The sequence below is a fragment of the Dermacentor albipictus genome, chromosome 3, assembly GCF_038994185.2.
Source record: "Dermacentor albipictus isolate Rhodes 1998 colony chromosome 3, USDA_Dalb.pri_finalv2, whole genome shotgun sequence".
NCBI lineage: Eukaryota > Metazoa > Arthropoda > Arachnida > Ixodida > Ixodidae > Dermacentor > Dermacentor albipictus.
In genome coordinates, this window is record NC_091823.1 from 27,021,617 (window position 1) to 27,047,980 (window position 26,364).

The 26,364-nt window shown below is 43.8% G+C and overlaps 1 protein-coding gene across 1 annotated transcript in view; it reads right to left on the bottom strand.

Annotated features, from left to right (window-relative positions):
• Positions 1-26,364, bottom strand: part of l(1)G0020 (RNA cytidine acetyltransferase l(1)G0020) — a 40,066-nt gene that overhangs the window by 11,750 nt on the left and 1,952 nt on the right. The window contains exons 4-14 of the mRNA XM_070535264.1: positions 25,336-25,507; positions 24,938-25,114; positions 20,069-20,392; positions 17,682-17,920; positions 13,915-14,012; positions 10,943-11,087; positions 9,232-9,445; positions 8,878-8,979; positions 5,248-5,322; positions 2,973-3,229; positions 1,538-1,586 (exon numbers count right to left, since the gene is read on the bottom strand). Of these exons, the coding sequence (XP_070391365.1) occupies positions 1,538-1,586; positions 2,973-3,229; positions 5,248-5,322; positions 8,878-8,979; positions 9,232-9,445; positions 10,943-11,087; positions 13,915-14,012; positions 17,682-17,920; positions 20,069-20,392; positions 24,938-25,114; positions 25,336-25,507 (1,852 nt within the window). The remainder of the gene's footprint in view (positions 1-1,537; positions 1,587-2,972; positions 3,230-5,247; positions 5,323-8,877; positions 8,980-9,231; positions 9,446-10,942; positions 11,088-13,914; positions 14,013-17,681; positions 17,921-20,068; positions 20,393-24,937; positions 25,115-25,335; positions 25,508-26,364) is intronic.

The following is a 26,364-nucleotide window of genomic DNA, read 5'->3' on the forward strand; positions in this document are numbered from 1 at the left end:
AACCAGCGTTAGTGGGCTAATGATGCCCAGTGGGCACAGTATGGAAAAAGTTAAAGTGAGAATGGTAGCTCACGAGGAATTACTACAGTACAGTGGAACCCCACTCATACATTCCTCGTTGCTGCGTTTTTCCAGCTGCTATGCCGCGCTTTCACGGTCCTGACCTAAAACTCACAGACTCCTATGTTCCCATTTGATACATTGTCATTGTGTAATGTTCCCGCATTTTATGTTTTATTTGAATGCAGTGGTCACGTAAATTTGGCGGTGCACAGGAAATTCGGTAGAACGAATTTCCAGAAGTACGACATTGTCGCTCCCGGTAAACGTGTCATGGCGCATTTGCAGATTTTGCTGGTGCTTACTGCTGGTGCAGATTTTGCTGGCGATTTTGCTGGTGACTAAAGTAATCTTTTTCGCAACATAGCAGTGCTTTGCGGTGAAGCACATTAAACGAAAAATGAGGGCCACTTTCATGGAACGTAGTATGTGTACCTTAATTAAACACACATGCAAAGCTGTTTCCGACGTTTCTGTGGCGATTTGGGGCCTTGTTTTCATTAGTTACATTTTTTTTCTTTTGTGGAGCCTTGAAAGACTTAACCCAGGGCTTTACTATATTTACCCAATTATAACAAGCACCTTCTTTTCAAGAAAATTCATCTGAAAATTGCCTGCACGTTGCAATGCGACACTAAACCAAAACTGCATTTGTGGCATTCGCAACAGCCTACTGTCAGAGCCAGCCTTGACCCTGGCCTAGACCGCCTCAGCTATCACAAGATAGTGACCATGGATGGCGACAGAACAAGTTCTCATGTAGCATGACAAAGACAATGCACTGTTTTCAGTGTGAGATTACAAAAGCTTATTCAAAAGATAAGCTATTTTACATGCTAAGCTGGGAGCAACATGAATTGCATCCTGTTAAGCATGAATTGCATGCCAAAGTTCATAGATTTCATATTTTTCATATTACCAGAATCGGAGGCATGCTGCATTTTTCATGCTGAAAAACGGGACGTGAATTCGATTTGCACTTACTTTAGGAGCTCTGCTGTCATGTCTACATTTTTTTTTCCACTTTTGAACACATAAAAAGGGAGTGCGCATCCTATTCAGGGGTGTGTTAGAATCAGGCAATTACTGCCACATGAATCAGCGGTGTGTTTCGATGATTTTTCTGCCCCTTGTTTAATTGAGCCCGTTAGACAATTGGGCCAATTTCATTTTCACGTCAGGGTGAAATTAACGAATGTCAACTGTGCATTTGCAAAGCTGTAAGGCTGGTAAATGGATGCCAAGTGGTGCTGCATATTTCGAATGAAACACACAAGAAGAAAACACAATGCAGAAGAAATTATAGTTGTAGTCTTTATACTGACTCAGTTAGTCTCCTTCCTGTGCATAATTTACTTCTCACACAAACTAATTTTCACAACCTTCCCAATCACTGCATCATACGCTAATGAAGATGTCAAGGACCATAGGACCAGTAATTCAAAGGCAATTGAACCGCTAATACCCATGTACTCACAGGGGTTTGTCTGAGGTATACAGGAACGTACCCTGCTTTCTTCCAAAACCTGAGGGAAAAAAATGAATATTATGAATATGCGCAGGACTTGCACATCACAAGCTCATCAGTACATTAACAACAGGTTATGTATGATATCACTGTAAAGTGCAGTTAAAGTAATGACACCACCTGATTTAGAACACACATGAGAACAAATGAGAAACTGAAGGGCAGTGCTAACTTACAACAGAAGTGAAACAAATGTACCCCTCCGATGTCAATGCAGTCGACTCGTGTATCAGAGGGGTGCTCGAGGCAGGTGATGCGTAGGGAGGCACGAAACTGAGTGAAACTGTTGTGCGGGGTGTGTGGCACAAAGGTGGGCGGCGAAAGTGTGGGACAGTTTGCGTTATTTTTACATTTTTTTCCTCCCAAGATTTTGCGTTTTTCTTTTCGGCATAGACACCCAGTAGTCAGATTTAATTGTTATAGCTAAATTGTTAATGCAGCATGGGGACATTTTACTAGTAAGTGTAGTTATTTGGCCTTGTTAGTGTAACACTGCATATATCTTTCCTGTAGCGCAAACAGTAAAAGCATGCAGAAAAAGAACAGAGATGCACACATAGACACCGTTTAGTGCCTGTGCATGTCCGTTCTTGAACGTCCTTGTGCTATTTGTGCTACAAGAAAAATCTGTAGTAAGTGGTTTATTTTACCATATAACACACATAAATGTTCACAGTGTCACAGATGCTCATTGTTACATCCAAGTATCGTTAAAACCGGTAATGCTATAAGTGAGTTCAACTGTACTTCTTGCTATGTAATTAAAATGTTTGTAGACTCTGCTTTTTCCATGTAACCTGGCTATAACACTTATCAGTTATACCAATGGGATTTTCCTGACACTAGAATATTATGAGTGGGTTCGACTGTAGTCCAATATGTTAAGAAACATTTTAACAAAGTGTGAAACCTAAGATGCATGTGCAAGTAATTTTTCAAATTCACATATAATTTATATGCAAGGACAACAAAACAGGTGAACATTTGCATACTTTGGTATGCTGTCAAATGTTGCATAAAGCATTTGATAGCGAAAGCACATACCTAGTTCCTGCACTTTAAAGAGTTTGCTTAAACATTCCAGTAGAGTTATAGTAGAACACACAAAAAGGTGGAAGAAGCTAAACATAATGTGCAGACAAATACACATATAAAAAAAAGGAAAGCACTGCTCTGACAAACGTTACACCACAATGTGTCTCATTCTGACTCAAGTAAGGCCTCAATCACAGTACCAGTAATTTGACGATACTGAGTTCAGTAAGCATGGTAGAAAGCTCCAGCATTAACACGTACAACTCAGACAACTAACAATGACAACGAAGCTACTGCTTTTGCTGATGAAACAGCTAGAGCTAACTCATGTTCAGGATTCCACACTCACTTCAGCAGGTCAGGCGTGAGGCCATAGGAGACGCCCAGGTAGTCAAGTTGCTCAGCTCTTTTCTCACTTAGCTTGAGCAGCAGTGGTGGCAGTGCCTTACGTGGCTCCAGGCGTTCAATGGTGTCTCCTTCACTTTCCCTGTCTTCATCGTCCAGCGGCACGCTGTCCAGATCCGTGCCTGGCTTCTCCTCAAGACTTGGGATGTTGCCCAGGAAGTACTCCATCAGGAGCTCCAGGGCGCGCAGTCCGTATCCCATCTGCAATAGCCGCGGTTCGCTAAGTAAAGCATGCTCACAAATGCTTCCAGCAGAACTAAAGAAATGACACTTAACTTGAACGTTAACATAGAAGTACAATTACAAGTGCCATCATTGTAAACATGGCAGCATGTGCCACTCAACAAAGGCTGATGAGCAAAATGAGAACAAGGTGAAAGTAGGAGCCAACATTTCAACAAGTGGACTTGCCTTCTTCACGGCAACATATGCTTTCCTCGCCACTCTTTTATTCTCAATTCAACACCCTCGCTGGTAATGCACCTTCGCTCGCTGCCGCACCCACCCGCCTTACACCCTCTCCCATTTAGAAGAACCCCACCTATATATACTGTGGCAAGGAAAGCATATGTCGCCTTGAAGAAGACAAGTCCACTAGTCAAAATGTTGGCTCCTACTTTCACCTTGTTCTCATTTAGCTCATCGTATTGAATTTACATCTCCCGCCTTCCCCTTGTTCTCAAAACAGGCTGAGCACTCTGGTGAGTGGCTGGCACATTTTGTAGTTTATAGATTTAGCAGATGCACGCCCCGATTTCACATCATCTGCTACAGTCCACAGCCAGACCAGAGATCAAGGTACATGCATGCATGTGAGACTTGCCACATGCCATCTTTTTGAAATTCCTAGCAGTAGTGACGGCAGCAGACAATGCACGAGTGCAATTTTGGAGTGTGTCCACTAAATCTACAAACTACAACAGTGCACTAGCTGTCCACCAGAGTGCTCTGCCTGAATTGAGTGGCACATACTATCAATTGCAAAGCTTGTAAATGTACAGCATGTCACAAAAGCATGAAGAATAGGGTTCTCATTGTTGGCACATGCACATTTTTGTATATTGCAGCTGTTCATTGCAGCCAGTTTTGCAGCAGGCTTTCCCTGGTAGCGAGTTTAATGTGCAGTCTTGCGGCAGGCAAACTATAAACTTGCATTATATCAACCAAACTTGACTGGATTTTAAACGGCTTTAAAATAGAGCTTTATAACAGGGTAGCAGGCACACTTCACTGGTGAAAGTGGTATGTTTCTCACTTTTGAAACAGACTGTACACCCTATCATCATAACCTTGACAAATAAGGTACATAGTATGTTCACATTTAAGAGTAACAGTCATGCCAATTTTAAAGCATTAGTCGCACTTCATCGGGTCTAGAAATAAGGTTGGTCCATGTAGAATTACGGGAGCAATTACTATGCTTATCATTTACAACATGACCTGATGCTTTAGCTAGTCTAATTAGACTGAAGGGAACATTTCATGTCAGTTTGTTGGGCTGTCCCTTTATCACATTGACCGTCATCTCATACTATATATATACATCAGTGAGACACTTTATTCCTCACACGTGCACCATGTGCTTTAAAAGCCAAAATAACCCTTTTGCAAGCCAAAATAACCCGCTGCAATTCATCAACACATAGATGAAGTGCAATGACCTTAAAATTGAGATGCCCATGGTTCTATTTTTCACCCCAGCATGCTATAAAATTTTTTTTGTCTTGTCTTATTACGTCACCACTAATAGTAGATTACCTGTGGACAGACTGCGCAAGACTATATAAACCTTGACTAGTCTTAAACTTCCATGCTCAAGAACAAACAACAAAAGCAGCAATTTTTGTTGGTTCACTCATGCATTCTTAAAGGCAGGGAACATGTGTGTTTCTTTTGTTAGCAAAGGTACATTCTTGCTAAGACTTTTTGAAAACCGGGCTAGAGGTAACCATGAATGATTGACACTGCAATGTTACTTTAATGTCGACACTATATTTGACAAATCTGCATTATTCTGTGGACCAAAGCCTAGCTCACATAATGCACATAATGCACCAACATGTTACGTAAGAAAATAGTAGAACTAAAGCTTTAACCATGGTAACATTCCTTGCATAAATTAACAGTAGCACTTTCTCAATCATCCCACAAAAGAGAAAACGAAATGGTAAAATGCAGATCAAACAAATGAGTGATAACAAGGCAGAGTAAGATCTCACCCTTTGGTACTCGGGGTGGGTGGCAATCCTGACTATCCGAGCTCCAGCAAGACCAGCAAACTCTTCATCTTGGAACTACACAAAAGAAAACAAGCACTTCACATGTAGTCTGAGAGAAACATTAAGCAAATACCCAAGCAGGAAGGAGCTTTATGGCATGCACTCAGTCTTTAGAGATGAGCACATGCAGCTTAGGCATCACAGTAGTAGCAAAGACCTTGTTTTAAAGCCCTCATGTCCTGATGACTATACCATTTAAGAGGGTGACCTGGTCTTAGGAGGCCAAAAAGAAAAAAAAGCAAATTTTCAATCTGACATTTTCGAAATCCGTAACTATTTTTGCACTCATCTGTAAATTATCTCACCTCATGGATCAATGTTTTGGTCAAGTAGCAACAAAACTAACTCTATAAACCCATATCCCTGCTATAATGAGTTTTTTTTTTTTCTGTATAAAGCTAAGCTAAGTGGTACAATGCAATCAGATTGTAAAGTCCTAGCTTCAAAATTTATTTATTTTGCTCTTGCTTGTTGTATTGCTTCTCCATTGCAAACAGTTAACTTCAATGTGTTATAATGGCACTTATATTGATTACATTTTAAAGACACTTGTGTTATTGCGTTCACTTTTCTGGCTATTGACCCATGCAATAAAATTAAATATTTATTTTTCCATTTTCTCGTACAGTCAAATCCACTTATAACAATATTAAAGTGCCATGAAAATTCCCTTGTTATAACTGATAATTGTTGTAACCTGGCTGCATGAAAAAAGGCGATACAGGGGGAAGGCAGAGCTGCCGTGAGAAAACTATAATGGCGGGTAGGCCAATGCCCCTCCTCTTCACCTTCCTCCATCTGGCTGCTGATTGTGTTCACTTGTTTAACTGTTTAACCCTGCTTCCTGTGCACTCAGATAGTGTGTAACAAGCTGCAGCTGTCAGCATTCAAGAATGGCACTGCTATAACAAATGGAAAGAGGGGCCGCAGGCGGCAAGTGACATGCAAGCTCCGCCGAGGGATCGCTTTGGTGGTTCTAAAAAGGGCATTTCAAAAAATGAGAGAAAGTTGCCATGGCAGCCTGTCAGGTTAAGAAATCCAGAATAAATGCTGAGGTGAGATCACCAAATGCATCTCACCATGTAATTCTCACCGACTTGCACAAGAAAACCCCATGTATGTCAGCCTTGCTGGCTTTAAACGAAGCTTGCCAACATCCTTCTCTAATGCATACATGTGTTCCACATAGTGCAGTGGAATGTCCCTAGTGAAAATGAAGGCCCGGAGGGACTGAATCATCTGCAGGGCCTCCTTCGAGGACAATGTTGAGGCAGTCTGCCCTGCCACGTCCTCGCTCCCATCGTCGTTGTCGCTATCTTATGCAAGCACGTTTGCGACGATCGCCTTATTGGTTAGAAGTTCTGATGTTTCCAATGCGTCATCCACATGTAGAAACAAGCATCCTTGCTGACTGTGGACCAAAGCTCAGGTATCACTTCATCAGTGGGAGTTTCGCAGGCTTCGAATAAGTCACGGCTGCCTCAGACAAAGCACACTTTCCAAAGGCAGTTCCACACCATAGAAGCGCCTACTTCTGGCCACGCACCAAAGAGAAACTGCAGGGCCATCAATAGATTGATCTTAAAGTCTGGTTGCTTCCTGCTTATCTACGTGGCCACATCCATCAACCAGACTAACTTGTTCAGGAGATGGCGACAGTACGTCACCTTGAAATTAGCGATCAAGCCAGCGTCCATAGGCTGCAAGCCTGCCGTCATGTTCAGCGGCAGCTTCCCCACTTAGGAGCTCAGGCATGGAGTAGTGGGCACTACAATTGCGCCACCTTCGTCCTAGATCACTCAATATGTTTATTGTCACTAGTCACTCCCATTCATGTTGGCACACAAAAACACAGCGAGGCACAACTTGCCATTTTTGCCGCCCTTACAAGTGTCTCCTTTAAATGCATGCAGCTTGGACAGCAACATCTGGAAGAACAGTCCTGTTTCGTCGCCATTATATATGTGGGTGTCAATGTAGTTGTCGAGGATGCAGGGCAGCCTTTCTTCCAACCACTTCTGCTTCGTCTCCATGTCAAGCAAAGCTCCCTCGCTGATGACAACATTGTCAACAATGCTATACAAAACAGTATACCCAGCCGCCACCTGTCTGGGAGTCCACATTTTTGATGAGTAGGGCAAACTGCTTTGCCTGTGTGGCCACAAATGGCCCAGTTATGGGCAAGTTCGTGGCACAGGCACCGAGAAACCACTTGTAGAGAGCCTCTACCGCCTCCCTATAAGCACCTTGTAGAACACGTTTGTGCCTGTTGTCTACCAAGCAGCTTTCTTCGCTGAACTTCTCTGCCGAGCAGATGATTGTCGACACTGTTGGTTGTGATAGCGCAAACTTCTTCACCAAGTTGCACACTTATTTACCATCCTTGTAGTCCTTCATGATATCACACTTTGTTTCCGAATCTACAGCAGTGCGCATTCTTTTCACCGGCAACATTGTGCACTGCCAATGATCAGCGAGCGGATCGACCCTGTTATGTTTTGGCGGTGAGTCAAACAAGACAAAGAAACCACATGGCCAGGAGCAACTTTGACACAAGCAACAAAGACGAGTGCGAGCGGCTTAATCCATTGGTAGAACTGCACAGAAAGAGCGACTAGCAAGCAATGTCGGAGCAGCACTGCCGGCACAGTTGGTATGGTCCATTCGTGTTTCGGAGGGTGGCACAACGTTGAGTTATGGGTGCAGCCCATTTGTTTTTAGAGGGGTAGAAGGGCGACGAGAGAGGGGTACATGATGATGACGATGCAGAGAAGGCTGGAAAACAGGTTCTGCTGTATGAGCGCATGGCGGCTGTTGGGGAGGCGGTCAAGGGCGCAGCGGCTCAAATTCTCTTTTTCTTTTCAAGAATTTCACATTCCATTACCTTTCAACACGGACAGCCAGCAGCCAGACTTCACCGTTATAACTCATAATGCGGCATGGGGGCATTGTAGTAAGTGTAACCATTTCACCACAGAAAACATACAAAAGTTAACGGTGCAACAGCTTCTCATTTTTACAACCAACAGGTTGTTAAAACCGACATCATTATATATGGGTTTGACTGTAATAAAGACCTGAAACAATAGTATGTGATTTTTAATTGAATGAACTCTTGAAGTAATTCACCTGCACAAAGAGGAAATAATATTTGAAATTGGAATGAAAACCTAACCAAGTTTGCGTAATTTCACCAAGATTAGCTTAAAAATTTAAAAATTTCACGTTCAGGAACAGGCTGTCCCTTTAAGAGCGTATTCATTTCACTTGACTGCAAATCTGCAGTCACCGAAATATCTAACAATGTTGTGCCAGCACCCATCATACAGTCAGCGCCTCCTGACAATACAGAAAAGCGAAATTGTAGAAATTTCCAGATGTGCCCAGTATTCATGTTCCACAGTTGACAATTTCACCTAGCTGTTACAACATCGCTATTTAGGACCATACCAAAAGTTAGAGTAGCTATATTCATGCAAGTTACTTTCATAAAAGCTTATAGGCCAGAAACCAGCACCTGTCGATGAATAGACTTTTCATTTTCCAGTGGTAATAAGGCATGTAACATACCTGTTGTGACACAGTCCAAGGGATCATGTCTCCATGAGCCCGGCGTCCACGAGAAAAGCTGTCAGAAACACTGGACTTCGATATGCCACCTTCATAGCAAACCTAATAAAAAGAAAAGAAAAATCTGTATCTGCCTCCCAATTTACACAGACTGAAGCTTCCTCCCTGTACATAACCCGCAAACAAACATGCTTTTTTGCGAGCAGCACAAACAAGCAGACAATAAAGCAAACTACAGGAAATGTGCACCATGGGACAGTGGCACTGGTTATAGGATGTTACTGCATTTTTGTCGCTTAATAGAACTAGAAGCAACACGGCAACCCCATTTTACTATCAAGAGTTGTGCTTTACCTGTAACACACAGAGCACTTGCGGTAGCGCCTTGGAGTTTGGATGCACCGGAGCCAGCAACACAAAGAGATGATGCGCGGGTGCATCCGACAGCATCTGCAGGTCATTGGGCGAGTTCTTGTAGTGCGAGGCCACATACAGAGACACCACCTGCTGCAGGAAGGCCTCCGAAGCCTTGTGGTAGCTGAACAGGGTGTCCCGGTTCACGTAAAATGTGCCCGGGAGTCAAGAAATAACTAGTGGCATCGCTTAGCCTAAGCTGGTGCACTAGCAATGCACTATTACTTGCGCAAGGAAGGCTGGAGGTGTGGCCAACAGCGAATTCGTTTCACGATTATAATTTATATCAGGGACTCTCAAACTGGGTTTCACAAGCAGCATCTTGGGATTCTGTGCGCAGTCAGAACAAATCCGACCACATACCGTTTTTCCCCCTTCACTCACAAAACTTATCGATTTAGAGAAGAAACTTTGCATTGCAGTTTCAATTTAACAAAGCCATCGCACGCCACATCCGCACTTTGATAGCCTGCTAAGAAGCTAAAGTTCTGAGTTGCACGCAAGCACGAGGAGACCCTCACGACAGCAGCACACAAGACTTGTCATAATGCAACTTGCGGACTCATGGTGGTCATGCTGGATATGTTTAATTTGTGCTCGTGAGCACAGCTTGTAGCATGTGAGCGGGAATCAACTAGGAGAGCCACTTCCGAATTTAGTGGTGCCTGCCTGGTCAACGTTTGTTGCCAATGGATGATGATATGGGCTGTTTAAACAGCACATTGTAAGGGACACACTAGGCACGTTCACACATTATTTGTGATTCAGGCGCATGGAGCATGGCTCGGCACCTTGGGGAAGAGAGACATAAAGAGAAAAAAAAAAGTTTTTTTTTTTTTGTATAAGAGCATAGGTAAGCGAAAAGAGAGAGAGGAGAGCAATTTCATGGCACTCTGGGGTAGCTGGTATGACTTCCCAAGGCCAGAAAATTAAAGAAACCCTGCTCTAAGTACAGTAATGCAAATTTCAACTGGCTGTGTTGGTGCTATGTGAAAAGAGCTGCAAGATGAAATCTAGAAGATCATTGTGACACGTCGTTCATACATGGTCCTTTGTAGCTTAATTAAACTCGGCAGGATCGTCCAAAAGTCTCAATAATTATAAGTAAAAAAAAAAACTAATTTAGTGAAAAAATGAAATAACTATATTTCACAAGTAAGTTTGCCAGTGCATTAATGTATGCACCTGTGCTTACAAATAACCTGGTCAGCTTCTTCTACAGTCAATGTCTTGCCATTGTGAAATAAGCGAGTCACCAGCACCTGCCTCGCCCACTCGAAACCTGCATTCTTTGTCAACTTTGCAGTGATAGTAATTGTTTTACACTAATCAAAATTATAGCGGCTTTCCATATAGGATTCCATGAGCACAACAATGTACTACACATGCACTACAAGTCACGTGATGACATGTCATGCCGAATTCAAGTCCTGTTAGGACACCTATGTAATGCCATGTCGCACTTATTTCACTGGAAGTGCTGTCAATAACATCCTGGTTAATTATTTGCAATGGTTTGGGCCACACACATTCAGTGATGTGGTTGCCGGTCAACTAGAAAAACATGTTACATGAAGGTCTTTTCTACAATCCTATTGCTTGTGCATGCAGTGTGAACAATGGCAACTCAATATATGCAGCTCAAGGATATAGTTGGCAGTCCTGCGGTGGCGGGCAGCCAGAAGCTGGGGGTACTGATGCATCCAGGCAAAGAAGCTGGTTAAGCCATTTCTCAACAGAGTCTCCAGGCTTGTACCTGATGGACTCATTCAGTGACACCTCATAGAGAGCCCGCCCTGCAAAGCAGAACATGATTTGGCAATGCAATGGCACTTCGATTCAGGTAGAATAGCTGAGGAAAGTATATTCTCAAATCAAATTCAAGTACACAACCATTTCCTCCACAACCTGGAATCCTAAAAACAACACATCATAAAAGAAATGGAGTAATACTTTAGGAAAACAAATAAGTTAGCAAATGCCACAACTTCGATCACTGATGACACTTTCAGGAGGTTTGCTGTGATGATGGAACAAGATCTTCAATTTTATGCTGTTTTGTTTCTGCAAGCAGTCTGTAACATGTTAAACAGCTTTGAAATAACACAGAAGTAACATTTCCTACTCTTGAAGTACTAGTAGTAGCAGTTATAGTATTAGTAGTGGCAGTGGTAGTAGTAAAAATAATGCCATATTTACATATCTGTTTCAAACATACAAGGTGGAAATACCACATATATTTCATATTAATACCTAGCAGTCATAGTGCTACAGCAGAATCTTGGTGATGTGATCACACTTGATAAAAATTTTTCAAGGGTCCCGGCCCAAGTCGATGGGCTTACAGCGTGTAAAATTTCAAATGTTGCAAACTGCTTTTAGTGCCGCAGCAGATAATAGGAACTGAAGATGGGAAATAAATAGAAGATGGAAATAGAAGATGGCAGCACTGCATCAATGGAAAGCCGCGCTCACGCGATGAGCACTAGAACTTTTCAAAGCCCAATTGTTTTCCCTATTTCGAAGACAACACACCAAAGTGCCCAATTTTGTCAAAATATGTTGTCTATTTCTTCCAAATATTTCGCCATAAGATAAAGGACTGTCTTTGGATTGCAGAAAAAAAATTCACTAAGAAGTCGGAAATTTTAGCCATTTCATTGCTGTTTCCCCCTTAATTTCCAGATTTGTAACGTTTTTGTGGAATATGAATTTCGGGTTAAACAAATTTAAGCATCATCCTGAGATATTCATATTATCGAGATTCTACTGTATAGAGAGTCTGTCAATTTCCAAAACAATAACAGAAGTTACGGGGACCTCTTCTAAGGTATGCGACCAGGCAAGTTGGTGTTGATTCATGTAGTTCGACAGTGCGAATGTAGACAAAGGACGGTGAGAGGTGTGGGGATGCGCGACTCTCACGCATCTCCTGATATGTTGTTTCCTCACATAGCTCCCGTCTCATGTAATCCAGCTTCGCCGCGTGGCTTTACTGCGGTGGTCGGTATGCTTGCAGGGTAGTACAAGAGATGGCGCGAGTGTGGCTCTGCTAACGCCACCTAACGGCAGGGTAACTTAGGCGCGAAAAGGAGAAGGCTCTTCCTCTTTGGCTCGGGGTCGGCAAGCGGGGCGGATGTTTTGTGCGTGCGCCGATCCATGCTTCTGCAAGACCATCTCACGAAGCCTATCCCTGAATGGATGAACACGATCGTTCGAACGCGCCACCGTTCTTGTGACCGTAAATGTGAACGACCAGGCATTGGTGTCCAGCATGGGGCGGACATATTCGCTCGTTATCCGGTCGCGATGAGTTGGACTTCCGCAATTTGTCGCACGCCCATCGGCATGTTTTGTGGATAGCAACTCGGCTAGCAGGGGTTAGTCCATGAAAGGTGCAATAAATGCCCTTGTGATTGTTTGCACTACTGTGTTGTCGTTCCTTTGTCCCAACAGCACAGGTGAGAACGCCAGAGGCAAGCGCTGACTGCAACCTTAGGCCCAAGAGTGAGGATGCTTTTCACAAGTCAGACATGGAGACATTGCTGTCAGTGTGGGCGACTCCGCTGAGGCTCTTTCTTGAAGACGGCGCGCTGCAGCAGAGATGAAGCAACAAGGCCTGTAGCCACATTTGTTTCACCGCAGGGTCGATGGGTGAATTGAACTCTCGCCGACTTTCCTTCTTGGCTCGTTTCCGAGGCTCTTTTCTTTTTTTCTGCTGTATCTGGACGTACAGGGACTCACAGGCATCCTTGTCTCAGCCACTCAGACTGCAGGATTTTGCAGATCGTCAACCTACGTACTAGTGCATGAACTGAAGCCACTGAACATGACATGTACTTCTAGAGGAAGCTGCTTGACACAAATGCAGAATGAAAGCACACAAGCGCGACATGGTGGTAGCTATGGGGGTAACCAGAAAGGACGAGTGCGTGAGCACTGAGTTATTGGGGCCCGAAGAACTAGAAATAAACTGCAGTAAGGTATGCAACCGGGCTAGCTGGTGTTGATCCGCAATGTTTGACTTGCATTCGTCTTTTCTGGTAACCCTCATAGCCATCACCATGCGTCACACTCACATACTTTCATTCTGCATTCGTGCCAAGCAGCTTCCTCTAGAAGTACACATCATGTTTTGTGGCTTCAGTCCATCCACTAGTCATGAGCTGAGGGTCTGCAAGATCCTGTGTCCCGAGAGGCTGAGACAAGGACGGCTATAGCGCAAGTCCCTGTATGTCCAGATACAGCGGGAAAAAAATGAGTCTCGGAACCAAGCAGAAAATGTGGCTGGTGTTCAATGCACTCATCTACCGTATGGTGGAACAAATGTGGCTACAGGCCTTGTCACTTCACCTCCACCGCAACACGCCGCCTTCAAGAAAGAGCCTCAGCAGGTTTGTCCATGCAGACAACAATGTCTCCCTACCTGACTTCGTGAAAAGCCCCTGTGCTCCTGGGCCCAAGTTTGCAGTATGCACTTGCCTTGGTTTGTCGCCTCTTTTGCCGTCCTTTGTCTACATCCGCGCTGTCAAATATAAGGTTGCCTCTGACTGCAAGAACAAACAATTCCCATTATTCCCATTCTGGTTGCCCAAACGAGACATAGTTACACAATTTGCTCACCTCCAACACACTTGCTGTTTTCATTTGAAGCAACAGCGGACTGCTGTCGAAGCTGCTGAATCAACTTCAGGGACAAAGATCGACCTGTACCTTCATACCTACAAAGAAAGACATCATGAAATGAGTCAAGATGCGAGATAAAGCATGTCACTTGCTAAAAGGAAATAAGTAGTGCCTGTCCCCACGGTCATGATATACAGTTAAACCTCGATATAACGAAGTCGGCAAAATCGACAATTTGACTTGTTACATCGAATTTTTTTCTACTGAAATTCGACCTTTTCTGCAAATAAGTACAGTCACCGATCGATTCTTCTTACACAGAAAAGGGCCGCAGAATTTGCCAAAGTAACGGGCAATCGAAAAAAGCAAATTTTAATGAGAAAACAATTCAACTTGATAAATTTGTGAGTTGGTGACGATGATACGGTTTCATGCCACATACGTTGACAATATCTTCTCGCTGGTACAAATTAAGTGAAGCCAGCCACACTTACGCATGCATTCTACCCCCGCTGTTGATAGCGTCGCCTGCAATGGGAGACGCTATCAGGAAAAGCGCTGGCGGTGGGGAGCAAATGCTTTTCGTCTGACTCTCGCTCCAACAGGTACCCGAAACTTGAGATTACGCAACCTCCAATACTAAATGCGCGGTAAGACAGCTTACATGGTGCCACTCCATCTCGGCATGCCCACTCTTTGCACACGCGGCAGATTACCTCTAAAGCAGGGTGTGCGGCTCTGTATGTGCTCAGTCGCGCTCACAGCCATGCGCAGCCACGGCCGAGATGCGCGCCAGGTATCAAGATGCGCACCAACTTACCCCCCGCCAACTCATGCGCTTTATCACGTTACTGTGGGCTCGCTCCCCATCAAGATGCGCGCCAACTTACCCCCCACCGACTCGCACACTTTATCACGTTACTGTGGGCTCGCTCCCATCCCCTTCTTTCACTTTGCTCATACGGGAAGGCGGCACCCATGAGGCTACCATCTTTCTTGTCTCACCCTCGCACATTTCCACATGCACCTAAAGCACGCAGTGCGACGGGATCTTATTGCACTTGGACTTTATATGGAACATGATGCGGCTCCACTTCGGCGGTAGCTCTTGTCCCGCGGCGCACTGCTTGAGAGGTGTGTTTGCAAGCAGCCGCTTGTAATTCCCTCATTTGACCATCTTCGTCCAAGGAAGTTTCCATTTATTGTCTCAGCATTCCTTTGCCGTGGCAGTGAAATTTCATTATATTTAAATCGCATATAAACACACTTCGTTATAGTGAGGTTTTAAAGTACATGGTGTTCTATGGCCAAGATGCTATGAAAAGTTAGATACTTCATTATATCGAGAATTTTGTTATACTGAAATTCATTATATTGACGTTTAATTGTGCAGTGAAATCTTGATAATTAAATCTTGCTTTATTCGAAAATGTTTTAATTCATAGAATTCACGCAGTCCCATAATTTGAATGCAAGTTATACTGGATAAATCGAAAACTCCACGCACATCCATGCGAATAATTCGTAGTTTCCAGTTGTGGCTTCAAAGAGTGGCATGCTAGGACACGCTTTTGGCGAGGCAGTGTCAGAAATATAGCAGCAATAATACGTTTCCAGCTCCTGCAATTGCTTCTGGTGCTTGCAGTACATAAATACATGACCTTCGAGACCAGTTCCGGGAGACCCATCTCTGGAATTGCGATTTGGACACCACTGATTGGGCAAGCACTGGATTCCGCAATGCGAGTACTACTGATAGGCCGTACAGCTGTGCAAAGTGCCTACGTTGTTTTAGCTGTGCACATTAATTTTGCGTGTTTCCACCTGCTACAAAGAAGCGAGTCAGAGTACCATCCTCATCAATAAATATGACACTCATGTGTTGTTGTATTGTCACATTCTCCCCACCGCTGGTGTATTGTGTGTGTACAATTGCCAACCACACGAAAAATTTCAGCCATGTGCACGTTTCTGCTAGTGTACAGAATGGCAATGGGAGTGATGGACTAGGCTGACAAGGCTTCTTCGACTACATGCTAACGTGGAAGATGAAGTCCCCGACAGTGTGCCAGTAGGCGATGGCAGGGACAATTATGAGCCCACTTGTACACCTGCGTTAGCTACACTTATCAAGTCCCTGAATATCGTTCGCAATTTTGCTGAGTGTAGCTGTGGCGATGTGGGATGCTGCACATGATTAGTGGGCCAAAGATCACAACTCTTAGTGCAGCAAACTACTGTACCGAGCAATCCTGCATCAATGATTGCCTTGAGTAGTCTTGCTACATGGAAAATAAACGTGACATGCTCGTGTCGCATAGTTTTGCCCTACTTTTCAAAGTTTGGGGTCATTTGAAAAGCCACTTAATTTGCAGATTTTTCATGGTCCAGCGGACTTCGAATTAACAAGCTCTTATTGTAGTGTCATGTCGACAGCTCACACTTTGCTGCTTGTGCCAAATTCTCGTTCCAAAATCAAATAATGAATTTTTTAGCTACAGCCATTAGCCGACATAAGCTGTGCATGATAGACAACTATACATGTTCTTTTTAAAGGAGGGGTCAGGACACCAACCAAAAAAGGTTTTCAAATCGTTTTCAACATTTTGGCTCCCTCATAGGTGCCTTGTTCACAATTCCCTGACCCCTCCTTTAAATGTGTTTCGTGCTGAAAAAAACGGGCTTCTGTCACATGCTCGACTTCGTAACTATACATGATGACACAGGCAGTGTTAGGGCTGAAGTTTTCAACTGTGCCTATTAAAGCAGAGCTAATAAAAAAAATAATAAGTTTATAAGAGAACCTGCCGTTCCCTCACTCAAATGAGCAGCAGTACACCGCCAGTTGGTATGGCTACACTGCCGCAGCATCGCCTTAATCCCGACGGTATGCCACATGCGTTTTCCCTCCAAAGTGCCTGGGGCTTAACGTGTAGTTCACGAGTCGTTGCAGTGGTATTTAGGCTCGTGCAATGTTACTTAAGCTAGTGCAATAGGATCAGAAGCTATGAGTTTTAGAAATACCGGTAAAAGCCCACTTCTGCAGTCCTATTATCCAATTTCAGGTGAAAACGCGATTGCAATAACCGTATGAAAATACACTGCTCCTATGGGACATTGGCCGGGAGAAGAAAAAGAAGCATACTATTATCCAGGAAAACGTACTGTGCAGAATAATATCAGTGAGATTCCTGTTCAAAATGCAGCCAGCTCATTATTTAATTTACAGCCAAGAAAAAATAAGTTAGAACCAATATTTGAAAATCTGCTTCTACCCTTGTGTGAATTATGCATTTACCTAAATGCTATAATAAAAATTATGGTTCTAGGCGCCCTGATAGCCAAGACATCGCTCCTAAAAGACTGCACGGTGTCTTGTAATAATGCAAAAGAAAGAAACAAAGCTAATTTTTAATTAAATACTACAACAAAAAATATTGAAATATCTACATTGCTAGATGGTTAGTAGCCACCAGGGATACAATCAGTCTACCTACAGATACCCAAATACCATTTTAGGAAGTGATTTCCTCATTTAAAAAATTTTTTGTTCCCCAAGACATCTGTAAGACTGACAACTGCCACTGCAGATACCAGACCAAATAACTTAGTGGCAGACGAGAGATTGCTCCACCATTTCTTAGCCATACTAGCCACCTAGTGCTTCCAACGCCCTTAGCACTATTGTTCACAAAATGAGCGGTCAAACACCTGAATTAAAATTAGTATGCTTACACAAAATTACATCGAAGACCACTGCCTACCCATTGATGGTAGATGACAGGAAGACCAGGTAAGGACCGAGGAGCTTCTGCACCAGGGGAAGGGGAATGGCCGCTGCTTCGTCAATCACCAGAAGTTCAGCTTGCCCAAGCAGGTGCGCATCTGATGGATGCACATACTGAATCACTTGTCGATGGTCTTCATGAGACACTGTCACACGCACAACTGCCTTGTTCAGCTCCGGATTGGTCGACTGCACCACTTCATAGTCCTGATGCTCCTACCACATGGACACATGAAATGAACACATAGTGTGTACACATACAAAATACCAGGTACTGAAATCTACCAAGTGTGCCGAGCGGTGACTACCCTTTTCCCTGAGGAAGAAAAGGTAATGACAGCTTGGGTGATCACAACAATGGCTATACAGCAATGTAATTAAATGGAGCTACATGCAAACTATATATGGAAACTTACACTGCTTATGCATTAGTGTAAGGTTAACAATGACCTCCATATTGTCACGTTGTAGAGACAGTGATGAACAAGACAGTAAAACACTGCAAGTCATGAAATAAACTCTTTATTGGGCGAACTTGTGCCCAGAAAAACGAGTAACACTCAAGCACAACGGCAGCAGCTAATAGAGCCATCAGTCATTGAAATCTTATGGGCAGGTCAGGCGCATTGCTTATTTACACCCGACTCATTGCACATTTCAGGGCAATTGCTGGTGCTTGCATGCATTCTACAACATAAAACACCCTTTGCATCACGTACGTAATTTAATTACAGACAACTTTATTTCCCTATTGAATCAGCAACATTTGAGAAAGTTCCTATAAATGAAGTCTGACAGTCTGTCTTGCCTTGAGCAATAACTTTTTAACCGTGGTTAGCCAGTGAAAAGTGGTCACCAGAAAAACAAACAATGTACTCGTGTTAACATTATTCGGAGGAGAAAACAAAGAGGAAGCAGTTGAAGCAACTAGGATGCTCAAGCAATCATACTGCACCCATATGGTTGGAAAGAAGTGAATCGTTAAAAAATATTACATTTCTAGTTCTCAGATCAAACACATATTAAGTAAGACAAGGTATTTAATTTCTATTTGATATTTTGAATATTTGGCCATGCCTAGTTAAACATGCTATTAAGATTTGTGGGAAGTTCAAATGAGTTCTGAACCTCGTAATAACAATACAGTATACAGTTAAGCCTTGATATAACGAACTTCAATACAACAAAACTCTCAATCCAAGAAAGTATCGTACTTTTCATAACCTCTTGTTCCACAGAACACCATGTATTTAGAACCTCAATATAATGAAATGTGTTTATATGCAATTTCAATATAACGAAATTTCACTGCCGCCACAGAGGAATGCTGAGACAATGGAAACTTCCGCGGACGTATATGGTCAAATAATTACATTACAAGCAGCTGCTTGCAAATGCACCTCTTAAATCACTCGCTGCGCGACAAGAGTGATCACCAAAGTGAAGCCACATCATGTTCTGTATAAATTCCAAGTGCAATAAGATCCTATTGTGCCCCGCGCACCGTGTGCATTAGGTGAGAGTCACAGTATGGGAAGGTGAGACAAGAAAGACGGTGCCTTCATGAGTGAGGCCTTCCCGTGTGAGTGAAGGGAAAGAGGGAGGGGAGCAAGTTTGCGGTAATGCAATCAAGCGCACACGAGGAGGCGGTAGAGGGGGGGGGGGGGTATAGAGTGAGGGTACGTAGGTTGGTACGCGCAGGGCTGCAAGTGCAGCTAAGTACATACGCAGCCATACACCCTGCTGCAGAGATAATCTGCCGTGTGTGTAAACTGCCCACACGAAGATACCGTTGACATACGTAGCATGAAACCATATCATTCATTGCAGACTCCCCAATTTATCAAAATTAATTGTCTTCCCATTCAAATTTGCTTTTTTTTATAGCCCGATAATTCAGAAAATTCTGCGGCCTCTTTCTGCATAAGTAAAATCATGCAGCAACTGTATTTATTTGAATAAAAGGTCGAATTTTAGTAAAACAAAATTTCAATACAACAAAGAAAATTGCCGATTTTGCCGATTTCGTTACATTGAGGTTTAACTGTATAAGAAAATACTAATGGATACAAAGAAGTTAGGGAAATTCCCCTTGAAATTGTCATCAAAATTCATAGTGCAGCACATTAATAATTCTGGCTCTCCCTTAAACTTCGTTATAACGCTGATTTACTATATATATATATCGGATGTTTCTAAAAGGTCTTTAAATAATATTTAAAAATAGCTATCTTAAAATAAAAGAATGATTTGGTTTATTCATACATATACATAAAACATCACAAGCAGTGTGGCACACTATGAAAACTCAGCAGTATCAAACCCGACAAACATCAAAAAGATTCCACAAAGTGACAGGCGTACCTCATATTTAAGAGCATCAAAGCCCTTGAGGATGAATTCAAACAGAGTCTTCAAGTTCTCCGGGCTAGGTGCAGTGACAAAAATGTTGGAGTAGCCAAATGCCACAGCAGCAGCCACAGCCAGGCCCAGTGCTGCCGATTTGCCACGGCCTCGAGCTGCTGTCACAGCCACAGTGGTCCGGAAAGTTTTCTCCGTAATGGCATCAACAAACTTGAGCACTGCCTGGGCTTGGTCGCATGTGCTGCAGCAGTTTATTAGCACTCCAAGTGGCTGCGTGTCCTGCAGAGATTCCTTCAACTCCGACAGCTCTTGTGCCTCTTGGTCCTGAGAACAGAAATTTACCATTGAATCAGTCACCCAGTCATCTCACACTGAGATAAAAAGAGAAGGTCTGGGAAGGTTTCGAGATGGTGCTTATAGCAAAAATGTGAGGGACACCAAAAGCAGTTCTCTTTCCCACATTTCTTTCTGTTCAGAAAAAGGGATGCACAAAACGAGGAGACTTCAATAAGCTTCTATATGAAAAGCCACCACAAAGTCTCACTGGGCAATATTGAGCCACAGGCCAGCTGAAGTGCCTGCGGAAGTCTGTCTGGTGTTTGCATTAGTACCAAGGAACTGAACGTAAGCCTACAACTGCAGCAGCAAGACTAAGTGCAGCATACAGTCAAACCTGGATATATCGACCTCGCATATTTCGAATTATTGGCTATACCGAATACACAGATTACCCCCTTGATACTATGTAAACTTATAGGACAATTGCGTAGTATATCGAATTCCATTTTCACCAGACATTCAATATATTGAACGCCGCACCGCGCCCCTGGAAGGTGCGCTTTTCCCAAAGACATTTATGTCCGGTCCTCAGGAGAGAACATTTCCGCAGAGTCGGTCAGCAGGCTCCTCCTCTGCACATGCGCGGCCGTCGCCTAGCAACGGAGACGCACAGCCTTTCCCTTGCTTTTGTGCACCACTGGCGCGAGCTCTCTCACTCCTCCTGTACCGCCGGCGTGTGCATTGGGTAAGGTCATTGAAGCTCAGCAAAGAGAGTGAGCGGCGTGGAGACACGCGGCGATGTTTCCAAGCCACGCTTCCTGCGGAAAGGAAGAGAGAAAGACGGTTGTAAGTGAGGGGTCTGACACGGTCGCTCGTGGGCCAGGGGAGACAAGAGAGCCAGAGATGGCTCAAAAAACGAACACAGTGCCTTCGATGGCATATTCCGCCGATCCTTTTCCCCACTCACTTCTTTCTTTTGCCTCTGTTGTTCCTTCGCAGTGCCGTTGACTGCTGCTCGGCTAGGCTTTGCTCGGGCTACTCCATCTGCACCTCGCGCGTTTTCCTTCTGTGTGCCCGTGTTTCAACGTGCCGTGTGTATGACTGCGGTCATCTGGTGAGCTATGGCATCCACGGACATAAAAAAGAGGAAGAATCTGGACTTGGCAAGAAAGCTTGAGGTAATCCGCCGCGTCGAGAATGGAGAAAAGAATTCCTCCATGGCAGATGCATTCGGCATTCCATGGAGTACTTTAAGTACGTTGTTAAAAACAAGCAGGACATCAAGATTGGAAAGTGAGGAAAGTCGCTCGGGAGCGTGTCGTGTGCGCCCTGCTGCATTTGACAAAGTGGAGAAGGCACTGTATACATGGTTTCTTGAAATCCGAGTGAAAAATATTCCGACGGATGGCCCAATGTTAATCGAAAAAGCCAAATGGTTTGCTACGGCTCTTGGCGAAGAGAACTTTTGTGGTAACACTGGGTGGCTGTAACGATTTAAAAACCGCCACGGCATTGTAGGAAAGGCCATTTCAGGCGAAACTGGGGCTGTCAGCAGCCAAGAGATGCAGCAGTGGCTTTCTGAGGAGTGGCCGAAGATCACTGCGAAGTTTTCGCCTTACGAAACTGGTCTCTTTTGGCAAATGTTGCCGAATAAGACACTCGCTCTTTGTGGAACCTCATGTCACGGCGGTAAAACAAGCAAAGTGCGTGTGTTGGTGCTGCTTGCGGCCAACATGGACGGCTCTTGCAAGCTACGGCCATTCGCATACCTGCCAACCGGCGAGATCAAAAATCAGGAGACTTTTTATTTACCCAGCTTCTAGAGCATCTAAAGCATCTTCAGCAGATTCATAGGAATCTCAGGGCAGCAGCTGAGGGAAACTGAATAAAGAAACGAGCACTCGAGAGCAATGCCTACGAAATAAATTTCAGGTTGGCCACTTCTGTATTCTTCAGAGTTGCGTCCACATCCATAACGCTTCGCCTCGTCGCATTTCGGAAATATTTTCCATAGAAGAAGCCCAACGTGGTCACTGACACTAAGGGGTAGGTTGTGTTCAACGAGGAATCCTGTAAACAGGCACTCCATACGTATGACACTGTCGTTGCAGTTATTCTGGAGAAAGTTCACTATGTTGTCTTGCTGCTCAGCGGCGCAAACTGATTTGATGCTTCGCCGTGGAAACGTGCAGTTTCAAGTCACCTTTGCCATCGTGAGACACGCTGACGTCGCATCTACACGTTGTACAAGATGTTCTCCTTTTCTTGATGTCAAAAAGTACGAAAATTCAGAAGTATAAGATCATAAAAACTTTTACAAATACCTTTTCTTGGGCTTTGATAGCGTCATGGCATCAAGCACACGAGGATTCTAACTTTATACGGTGGACCGCACACACACGGCCTATAAGAGGCATGTCTTTATCTACACTCTAAAAAAGTTTATGCCCTTTGGGGTGTATATCTGCCACACAACGATAATCATCATCTGCCTTGCTTGCGTTTCCTTTTTTGAAAATGCTGCGCCCGCTACTTTCCTGTCGGCAATGCTGTCATGCTGATAACGCACATGCCGTTCGTTACTGGAAAGTACCGGGCTCGCAGCGTTAAAGAAAGGAAATGCAGACAAGACAGATGACGTTTATTGTTGTGTGGCAGGATACGACTCAAAGGGCGTAAACTTTTCGTAGAGTGTAAGAGGCATGCACGAAATGAAAGAGCTACATTCACTCTGGCGTTGGTCAGCTTACTAGGCACCATAGTCGGCTGCTTAGTCGATGATCGTTGTAGCCGGCAGCCATTGTAGGTGATGCTGACGATTACGACGTGGCTGTAAATTCCACAGTGCCGGTTTTGCAAAAACCATTACTGCGGGAACAGAGACCACTTTTCAGGAGATATAAGACAATGATCGTACAATTAGAAAGTTCAGTAAAAGATCTAGAGTTTCCCGGGCGAATCGGGAGGGTTGGCAGGTATGCATTTGTGATCGGGAAGAGCAAGTCACCGCACTGTTTCAAGAACTGCAAACAGCTTCCCGTCCGCTACGGCTGTAATAGGAACTCCTGGAGGACACGTCAACTTTTTGTTGAATGGCTGCAGGCTTGAGACGCTGAGTTGGGCAAGTCGGGCCGCCAAGTTTGCCTTCTGGTAGACAACTGTTCGGCCCATCAAATGACTGGCAAGCTGCAGCAGATTGAACTGAAGTTTCTCCCGCCGAACACTACAGCAAGACTGCAGCCCCTCGATCAGGGTATCACAAAGGCATTCAAGGTAGGCTATAGGAAGCAACTTATTCAACGGCTCCTCGTAAACCTCCGCATGGGAACCAATCTCAAGATTGACCTGCTCGGCGCGATCCAGATAATTACCGGCGCTTGGGGCAACATGAAACAGGCCACAGTAGCCAACTGTTTCAGCAAGGCATGCCTTGAAGTGGCCGGAGATTAATGTCCGGAAGCTTTAGATGACGATAAGTGCTTGGAGGATGCGTTTCGTGACTTGTCCAATTTTCCCGGGGCCGTGCCGTTTGAAGTGACTGTTAAGGACTTCATTAACGCTGACAGCGAAGTTAAAGCGGTAGCCCACCTCGCTGATGAGGATATTGTGGCCGGAATAGCCGGCGTTCAAGATGGCGATTCCAGCAACGATGAGGGCAACTGTGTTTTCAAAGAAATACGTCCATGCACAGCCACTGAACTGGCGTCAGCGTTCAGCCTGATTCGGCGCTGTTGCGGCGATATGGAAAGCACTGGGCTCTCGCACCTGGACAGTCTCGAGAAGATTGAGGCTAGAGTTTTCAACTTCATTTCCCAGAGGAAAAAGCAGCCGAAAATTAGTGGGTTTTTTTCGTGAAGCGCTTTCATATTGCGTGCACATGCTATGTGATTCGCGGCTGTTCCAATCGGTAAGCCACAATATGTTATAATCGCAAGTGCTGTTTTAGCCTGTACCTGTACATCGAATTTTCGCTATGTCGAACTATTTTCCGATCCCCTTCGAATTCGATATATTCGGGTTCGACTGTATATGATAAATCAACGCTTCTTTAAGAAAGCACACATCATCAACTCGCACAGAAAATGACCATACTTTGCTGCAGTTGATGAACTCGATAAACAGTAATACTCATTGCAAACATCACCTACAGCGCATACGTAGACAGAGGGACAGAAAGAATGACGAAGGAAAGGAAAATAAATTAAAATGCAAACGCACACTTGATAAAGTCCTGTGGTTCTCCACTTTAGCTCACATTTTCTGCTAATCAAGTGTGGTAGTAGTGTCTACTGCTAGGAGAAGTGCCCACAGAGCATATTATTGTATGAGAGGCCCCACAACTTGTTCAACAGCTTCAGGAAATAAAAAACTGAAAATTAAGGTTTCAAAAGACTCAGTAATTATTAAACTGTCCCTACAGCAACAAGATCATAGCAAACTTTCCCACATAAATATTACGTAAGCTGAAGCAAATTGATGCAATCATAAAATATATAAAAATTGCACATTATATGAACCATGTGGTTACAGCTGCAGACATAAATGACTATAATACACTACTTGTTACCAGTAAAGAGTACCCAGGCTTACCTCAGCAGCTCGAGATACGGGGCTGATGTTTGCCGCAAACGATGAAATTGGCAAAATGTTCAGCTGATCGTCTACCACAAGGCAGGACTCGCAAGAACTCAATGATAGAATGAAGCGTTCGTTGAAGCGTCCCACAACGTCTTTGTGAGCTTCCGTACGGTATCGTGCATGAACGTCCTGCAGAAAGATAGTGCAAAGAGCAAGTAACTTTTTTTATTTTGTCTGTCTTTGTACCTAAGTGTGCAGGCCTCAATCTTCTAAAAGAACTCTTTGAAAAAAGTCCACTGAGCTTAGTTGAAATGACAAGTCATTATCATTTACCATTATTCCTTTTAGATATGCTAGCTCCTTTGTGCACTTTTCACAGTATGAAAGAAGCTGCAGAGAGAAGAACTTACCATAGTAAGTGTGTAAAGCTGCCGTAATGATGTGATTGACTGTAGCAGCAGGACAACAAGGCCACCTCCTTCAATGGTCTCTATAGTTCTGGCCAATATGTTGGGGGTCATGGCCTCAAAGTCTTGAAGAACCAACATTCCATAAGTGTTTCCAAGTATCTTGTGTGTCTCACTATATAAAGAAAAAGCACATAAGCCTGATCACGCATTTGACACCTTATTGTCTGGGCAATATGTTAGAAGCTTACGTTATACTGACCACACACATATTGTACATAAAGAAGTGTTAACAGTCAAACATGAATTGTCATTTCTCCTGCATTTGGATTTACCACAAAGTGCTGTCTGCCAAGAACTAGACCAGTGGCACAATGATAATGACACATTCAAAGACATTCAATTACCGACATATACAACGACAAGAATCGTCATAACTATTATGTGGGTCTTGAAAAGTTACAGTTTTCAGTGCACTTTCACTTGTTCAACAGAGCCAGCAGGCTGGTTGGCCCAGCTGTATTCAGTATTGTAACAAGAAAGGAAGAAAACCTATCTAGTACATAAACCATATTTACACACAGAAAGCAAAAGGAATTTACAGGAGACAAACAGAACTACAGTAGTACACAGCCAGCTCAATGCTTGCACAGATGCACACTGGTCCATCATTGTGAGCATCAACAGTTTGAGATTAGTAATTTCATCAGTGCTAAAGTGAACTGATCCACAGCATTATATGAAGTGCAATAGCATTTACTGCATTTGTCAATGAGCAAGAAAACTAACACAGCCTGTAGGATTAATGTAAGCCTTACTAAGATTTCTCTGAAAAAGTATTTATTAATTATGGGGTTTTACGTGCCAAAACCACTTTCTGATTATGAGGCACGCCATAGTGGGGTATCGTACAGTATGAAAACACGTTATTCGGGTCCTTCAGGTTGCACCAGATTCCTAGCCTGAGGCGGGCCACTCCAAGCCGACTCGTTGAGATTAGTCAGGGCTCCATCAATTTCTTCCGTGAGCGAG